Source organism: Microtus oregoni, unplaced genomic scaffold (genome assembly GCF_018167655.1).
Source record: "Microtus oregoni isolate MIOR12 unplaced genomic scaffold, Mior012 000002F_ref0000024, whole genome shotgun sequence".
In the NCBI taxonomy this organism is placed as follows: domain Eukaryota; kingdom Metazoa; phylum Chordata; class Mammalia; order Rodentia; family Cricetidae; genus Microtus; species Microtus oregoni.
Window position 1 is genome coordinate 80,119,534 of NW_024543061.1, and position 7,908 is coordinate 80,127,441.

The following is a 7,908-nucleotide window of genomic DNA, read 5'->3' on the forward strand; positions in this document are numbered from 1 at the left end:
CATAGCACATAGGAAATGTTCTCCAGGATTCTTTGAGGCTGTTTGATAATAAGCTAATTAGGGATGATTAGAAGATGATTTAGCAAAAATCAAGAGATGAGCTGAAATCATATTAATTTATGGAAAAGACATTTAAACTGAAAGGTCATCTGAAATTTGTCTCTATTTTGGTCCAATTAGCAGCATTGCTGGTCTGGTCTTTTAGATGCCAAGCTCTAAGGTAGAACTAGGAAAGCCTGAAGATTCTCAAGAGAGTGAGCTCAAGATGAACATCCTGGAGTAAAGAGAATGATGCCAGGCACAGCAGAAAAACCATGTTAGCTGCTAATCTTGTCAAATGCCAGGGGGAAGGCTACAAGCTTGACTGATTTGTCCTGTACTGATGTGAGGTTCCAGACTATTAAGATGCTGTCTTAATTTTTCATTAATACAGGTGACTTCTGGTGAGATGGTAGGAGAAGGTAACATTGACTTTGGAGGCTTTTTTCAGCCAAAGTCAATTTCTGGAAAGTTCTACTGGTGGATAGTTAGCTGGTGACATCAGGGCAGTGGGAGAGGCAGGTCTTCAGTCTTGAGGGGATGGGGTTCCACGCTTAGCATGGGGTTCCATGCCCTCCTTGTGCTACTCAAATATGCTTAAGCTGTGACTTCTTCTTCTTCTTTTTATATTTTTTCCTCTAAGCATTTCTTTTTTTTATTTAATTTTTTTTTCATTTTACATATCAGCCCCAGTTCCCCCTCCCTTCCCTTCTCTTGCCCTCCACTTCCCACCATCCCACCCCTCATCCTCTCCTTAGAGGGGGTAAGGTCTCCCTTAAGATGTCAACAAAATCTGGTATACCAAATTGAGACAGGACCAACCTCCTTCCCCCGTATCAAGGCTGAGCAAGGTATCCCACCTTTGGGAATGGGTTCCACAGCCAGTTCATGCACCTAGGGTCCCACTGCCAGGCCTGTGCCCAACAGATCAAGCCACGTAACTGTCACCCACATTCAGTCCCATGTAGGATCCCCAGCTCTCAATCCAGTCCTTGAGCTCACACTAGCTCCAGTCAACTGTCTATGTGATTTTCCCAACCGTAATTTTGACTCCCACCTTGCTCATATAATCCCTCCTCCCACTCTTCAATTAAGCTCCAGGAGCTCAGCCCAGTGCTTGACTGTGGATCACTGCATCCGTTTCCTTCTGGATGTAGGTTCTGTGGTGACAATTAGGGTAGTCACTAATCTGATTGTGGGGGAAGGCCAATTTAGGTACTCTCTCCACTATTGTTAAGCATCTTAGCTGGGGTCATTCTTGTGGATTCCTAATAATTTCCCAGGTACCTTGTTTCTCTCTAACCCCATAATGACTCCCTTTATCAAGATATATCTTTCATTGCTTCTGCTTTCCATATCTCCCCCAACTTGGCCATCTTGAACCTTCAAGTTCCCATCCCCCATCCCATCCTGTTTACTTCCCTTCCCAGTTTACCCAGGAGATCTGAACTATCTACCTTTTCTGGGACTCTCCATGTGTGTCCCTCTTAGGGTCTTCCTTGTTGCCTTGCTTCTCTGGGGTTGTGAACTGTAGTCTGGTTTTTCTCTGTTTTATGTCTACTATCCACTTATGAGTGAGGACATACTGTGTTTGTCTTTCTGGGTCTTGGTTACCTCACTCAGGATGGTTTTTTCTAGTTCCATCCATTTGCCTGAAAATTTCAAGATGTCATTTAACTACTGAGTAGCACTCCATTGTATAAGTGTACCATATTTTCTTTATCAATTCTTCAGTTGAGGGGTATCTAGGTTGTTTCCAGGTTCTGGTTATTACAAATAATGGTGCTATCAATACAAGTCCAAATGGATCAAAGATCTCGACATAAAACCAACCACACTGAAGCTCATAGAAGAAAAAGTGGGAATTATCCTTGAACGCATGGGCACAGGAGGCTACTTCCTAAATATAACAGTAGCACAGCCACTGAGACCAACAATTAATAAATGGGACCTCCTAAAACTGTGAAGGAGACATGGTCAATAAGACAAAACGGCACCCTACAGAATGGGAGAAGATCTTTACCAACCCCACATCTAAGAGGGCTGATGTCTAAAATATATAAAGAACTCAAGACCTCTATCGGCGGCGGCATGTGAGGAGAGATGTCTCACAGGAAATTCTCTGCTCCCAGGCATGGGTCCTCGGGCTTCTTGCCGCGGAAGCGCAGCAGCAGGCATCGTGGGAAAGTGAAGAGCTTCCCCAAGGATGACCCTTCCAAGCCTGTTCACCTCACAGCCTTTCTAGGCTACAAGGCTGGCATGACCCACATTGTCCGAGAGGTTGACAGACCAGGATCCAAGGTAAACAAGAAAGAAGTCGTGGAGGCTGTAACCATTGTGGAAACACCACCTATGGTAGTTGTGGGCATCGTGGGATACGTCGAAACCCCACGAGGTCTCCGCACCTTCAAGACAGTATTTGCTGAGCACATCAGTGATGAGTGTAAAAGGCGGTTCTACAAGAACTGGCACAAATCTAAGAAGAAGGCCTTCACCAAATACTGTAAGAAATGGCAGGATGACATGGGCAAGAAACAGCTGGAGAAGGACTTCAACAGCATGAAGAAGTACTGCCAGGTCATCCGCATAATTGCCCACACTCAGATGCGTCTGCTTCCTCTGCGCCAGAAGAAGGCACACTTGATGGAGATCCAGCTAAATGGGGGCACTGTGGCTGAGAAGCTAGACTGGGCCCGGGAGAGGCTGGAGCAGCAGGTTCCTGTGAACCAGGTGTTTGGGCAGGATGAGATGATTGATGTCATTGGAGTAACAAAAGGCAAAGGCTACAAAGGGGTGACCAGTCGTTGGCATATAAAGAAACTGCCCCGCAAGACCCATCGAGGGTTGCGCAAGGTTGCCTGTATTGGCGCTTGGCACCCTGCCCGAGTGGCCTTCTCTGTGGCTCGGGCTGGGCAGAAAGGCTACCATCATCGGACAGAAATCAACAAGAAGATTTACAAGATTGGTCAGGGCTACCTTATCAAGGATGGCAAGCTGATCAAGAACAATGCATCTACCGACTATGACCTTTCTGACAAGAGCATCAACCCACTGGGTGGTTTTTTCCTTTATGGTGAGGTAACCAATGACTTCATCATGCTCAAAGGCTGTGTGGTGGGAACCAAGAAGCGAGTGCCCACACTCCGCAAGTCCTTGCTGGTGCAGACCAAACGGCGGGCTCTGGAGAAGATTGACCTGAAATTCATTGACACCACCTCCAAGTTTGGCCACGGTCGTTTCCAGACCATGGAGGAGAAGAAAGCATTCATGGGACCACTCAAGAAAGACCGCATTGCCAAGGAGGAAGGTGCTTAATGCCAGAATTTGCTTGACTGGTGTGGTTGGTCTCAATAAAAACTTTTTCAGTGAAAAAAAAAAAAGAACTCAAGAAACTAGATGTAAAGTCCTAAATAAACTAATTAAAAATTATGTGAGATTCCCCTCTGTATGCTGTGAATACCATTGTTTAATCAAGAAGCTGCTTTGGGACTATTGCAGTCCAGAATAGGGCAAGGTGGGAATTCCAAACAGATAGAGGAGGAAAGAAGGCAGAATCAGAGAGATGCCATGTAGCTGCCAGAGGAGACAGATGCCCGCATGCCGGTACAGGTAAATTATGAGCCTTGTGGTAAAATATAAAATAATGGAAATGGGTTAATTTAAGATAAAGAGCTAGCTAGCAATATGCTTAAGTGATTGGCCAAGCAGTGTTATAATTAATACAGTTTTTATGTGATTATTTTGGGTTGGGGCGGCTGGGAGACGAAAGAGCAGCCTCTACCTACAAAAATTGTGGTACAGATCTAAACAGAGAATTCTCAACAGAAGAAAATCAAATGGCCGAAATACATTTAAGGAATTTCTCAATATCCTTAATCATCAGGGAAATGCAAATCAAAATGAGTCTGAGATACCATCTAACACCTGTCAGAATGGCCAAGATCCAAAACACCAATGATACCTTATGCTGGAGCGGGTGTGGAGTAAGGAGAACACTCCTCCACTGCTGGTGGTAGTGCAAACTTGTACAGCCACTTTGGAAATCAGGATGGTGGTTTCTCAGAAAACTGGGAATCAATCTGCCTCAAGACCCAGCAATACCACTCCTGGGCATATACCCAAAGGATGCACAACATGGGTCATTAAACTTGACAGCAAGCGTCCTTATGTGCTGAACCACTTTGTTGGCCCCGTTTGTGCTGGGTTTGAAGTCTTGAATGATGCAAGAGTGGGAGATAGAGAGGAGCTGAGCCCAGACTGTGTGGCAGGGTCAGAGTTCCTGCAAGGAGTCCTGAGAGGACACAGCTGTGAAGGTGAAGTCCTGTAGGCCCATATTTCTATATGGTGTGGCAGCCAGGCTCTGAAGCCATAAGCCCCACCTGAGGTAGTCATGTAGCCCTGCAGACAGTCTGTCACTGCCCTAACAAAGGGTCAGGATGTTGTTGCTCCTTTCTTTGTAATTTGGAGGATGCCTGATAGAGATGCTAATTCAAGCCTACGTGACAGCTAGCATACACAGTAGTCAGGTAGATGCAGATGTGACAAAATGATTTACCTGGTTACCTAGAAGACAGAATTGCTGGTGTTTTTCATGCTCAGTTTATGTTTTGGTATAAAAGCGGTTTGGAGAATAAATGAGAGGAATTCTTCAGGATGTGATCTCAGGACTTCACGAGGGACCACTGAGAATCTCCTTCTGGATAAAGCCATGTGAGTTGTGTCTTTATTCCAATGCCTCCATGCTGGTCCAGTGAGAATTTATGTTGGGGTCTGGTCAAGAAAAATAATTTATGGTCCGGGCTAGCACTGGACCCGGACAAAGTCCAAGTTTCACTGGAGATTCAGGATACTGGAGATGGCAGCCTGGAAAAGCTTAAGGCATGGAATGGAGCCAGCCTAAGAGAATCTGTGAGTGCTGCAGGCAGGAAAGCTGGGAGTGTGATTCCACCTAAGCCATTCAGAGCCTCGAGCATTACACTATGAGACCCAGATGCTGGACATGGAGCCTTGTGATTTAGGGTTTGCCCTGCTGCGTTTTGGCTTTGCTTTCATGATTGTTCTTTGCTGATAGTGTAACTGTCTTGGATTTTCCATTTTTTTTTTTTTTTTTTCTGAGAATAGAATGATTTATTAAAATAGTAACAATGAACAATGGAAAAGGCAAAACACTAGGAGGATGTTTTAAATAAATGAGCCATTACTCTTGTGAGGTAGCTACTATTATTTGACATTTTTTTTTTTTTTTTTTTTTTTTTTTTGTGAGGAATACAGAATGCTATCATTTTTATTTTTTTATTTTTTTTTTTTTTATTTTAATTTATTTATTTATTAAGAATTTCTGCCTCGTCCCCACAACCGCTTCCCATTTCCCTCCCCCTCCCCGGATAGAGGTGGGCAGTCCTTGGGCTTCCCACAGGTCAGGGAACCCTGATTGCTCTTCGAGCAGATGAGGGGGGGGGGATTTTCCATTTTTAAGTGGGAATGTTCACACTGTGCCACTGTATGTTGCAAATGGGTCACTTGTTTTTGATTTTTATAAGAGCTCAGTATTAAACTTTGAACTTTTAAAGTATTGGGACTGTTCATGATTCTGGGGATTTTGTACTGAATGCAAATGAAATATGCTACCTTATAAGATGGCCAAGAGCCCAGAGGACAAGGAGTGGAAGGCGAAGACCCAAAAGTGATTTATTTTGGGGTCAAATAGACAAGGGGTGGATGGTCACCATTAATTATCAACTTGACAAAAAATTTAGATTCACCTGGCAGATGGGACTCAGGGCATGCCTGTGGTGATTATCTTGATGTTAACTGATGTAGGTGGACCCATTTTAATTATGGCAGAAATCACTCTCTAGGCAGGGAATCCAGGTCTTTATACAATGGAGAAAATGAACTGAGCATGCATCCATCACTCTCTGCTTTCGGATTGTGACTAAGATGTGGCCTCACGCTTCTTCAGACTGGACTTCCTCACTGTACCCTTGGACTGTGACCCAGAATAAACTCTTTTTCAAGTTGTTTTGGCCGAGTATTTTATCTCAGCAATGGGAAAAGAAATCAAGACAAGTGGCGAGTACTTTAGTAATGGAGTCACCTTCTCAGACCCTTGTCCCCTTTAAAGGAACCGACCAAGTGCTCTTAAAGCAGTTGCATGGTTTCATATCCCAGACAGCAATGTAAAATCCCTGTTAGGAATATTTTTTAGATGAACCTATCCGCCGACACAAATAATTTCAATCAGACCAAATCAGAATAAAAGATGCCCATGTTTAATACAATGCTCCCAGATGGCCCAGGGAAAGCATGGAGAGGGGAAGAAAAGAAAGGGGAGACCACGTGAAACCCAGAGACCACCACATGGTCATTCTCTGGGTAACCCCTCCCTAGGGAAAGTCAAGACCACTCTCACAGGCTACTTAAACTACCCCCCAGAGAACAAACACATGGTCTCTGGGTTTCATATGGTCTCCTGTAGGGATAGCTCCGACCCAGGATGGACTAGGCTAGAATCTTCCCGGTAAGACCGGTTCTCACAGATTATAAGAGATGGGTTGATCGGGATATCAGAATTAGCCAGTAAGGGCTAGAGCTAAAGGGCCAAGCAGTGTTTAAATGAATACAGTTTGTGTGTTGTTATTTTGGGGCATAAGCTAGCCAGGCGGCTGGGGTGCCAGGGACGCAGCCCCGCCGCCCTTAATTACGACAGTCTCCCCTTCTCTCTTCCCCCTGCCATGCTTTCCTGGCGCCACTCAGGAGCATTGCATTAAACATGGGCATCTTTTATTCATTCTGATTTGGTCTGATTGGAATTATTTGTGTCAGTGGAGAGGCATGTCTAAGAAATATTCCTAACAATCCCAATCTCCTGCATCACAGCCAACATTTGTTTATTATTTTGACTATCGCTATCCTAGTGGGTGCTAAGAGACTGCATTGTGGTCTGGGTTTGCTTTTCCTTTACGACTAGTGGAGAATACCATGTTCCTGTTGCCCACTTGCATGTTGTCTTTGTCTCCCTCCCCAAGTCCTCTTCCCATGTTTTCATTAGGCTCATTTGTTTTTTATTGTTGAGTTGCAAGACTTCTTTGGTTATTAAGCCTTTTATTGGTTATGTGGCTGAAAATATTTTCTTCCATCCTGTTTTGTTTTTTAAATCCTCTTTGTAACATGAAACCCTAAAGCTTTTCATAGTTATGACATTTATTTTCTCTTGTGTTTGGGTTCACAGTTGAAAAATCACTATCAAATCCAAGATCATCGGACATTGTTTCTGTTTCTTACCTGTATCCCCGATAATAAATTTTGAAGCCAGGTCCTCACACACACCAGGTAAGTACCTTGCCATTTCCCTTGAGCAAAGCCATCAACAGTCTTTGTCTCTCCCCCTCCCCATAAGAGTTTTAATAGCTTTGACTTCTAAATTGAAGTGTTTGAATACTTTGAGTTAATTTTCATGTGTGGCACGAGGGAAGGGTCCAACTTTATTTTTCTGCTAGTGAATCTCCAGTTGTCACAACATTATCTGTTCATGAGATCCTTCTTTCCCCATTGTATGACTTTAGCACCACTGGAAAGCAAAACAATTGAGTCTGAAGGTTTGATTTGTTTCCAGACTTTGCTGGTCTCTATTTATATATAATCACAGCACTAAACCATCTTGATTCCTTTTTATGTTTGTACTTACTTGGAATTGAGAGGTGAAAATCTCCTAACTGCTTTATATCTATTCTTTTTGACATGTTTTCAAAAGTTTGTGATAAGAAACCTCAATATTAGATCAACTCTTATCAGCAAAAATTTAAAGAGTTCAACGTGGTAGGATTCCAGAATATAATCATTAGGATTAACCCAAATATCCCACTCACT

General features: G+C 43.6%; 1 protein-coding gene across 1 annotated transcript; it reads left to right on the top strand.

Annotated features, from left to right (window-relative positions):
* The first annotated feature begins 2,142 nt into the window (after positions 1-2,142).
* On the top strand, positions 2,143-3,419 carry LOC121438294 (60S ribosomal protein L3-like). The gene has a single exon (XM_041638562.1). The coding sequence runs from the start codon at positions 2,143-2,145 to the stop codon at positions 3,352-3,354; it is 1,212 nt and encodes a 403-aa protein (XP_041494496.1). The 3' UTR covers positions 3,355-3,419.
* The last annotated feature ends 4,489 nt before the right edge of the window (positions 3,420-7,908 follow it).

Excerpts from the sequence above, each read along its gene's own strand:
- LOC121438294 (XM_041638562.1), top strand. The coding sequence starts at position 2,143 with ATGTCTCACAGGAAATTCTCTGCTCCCAGGCATGGGTCCTCGGGCTTC.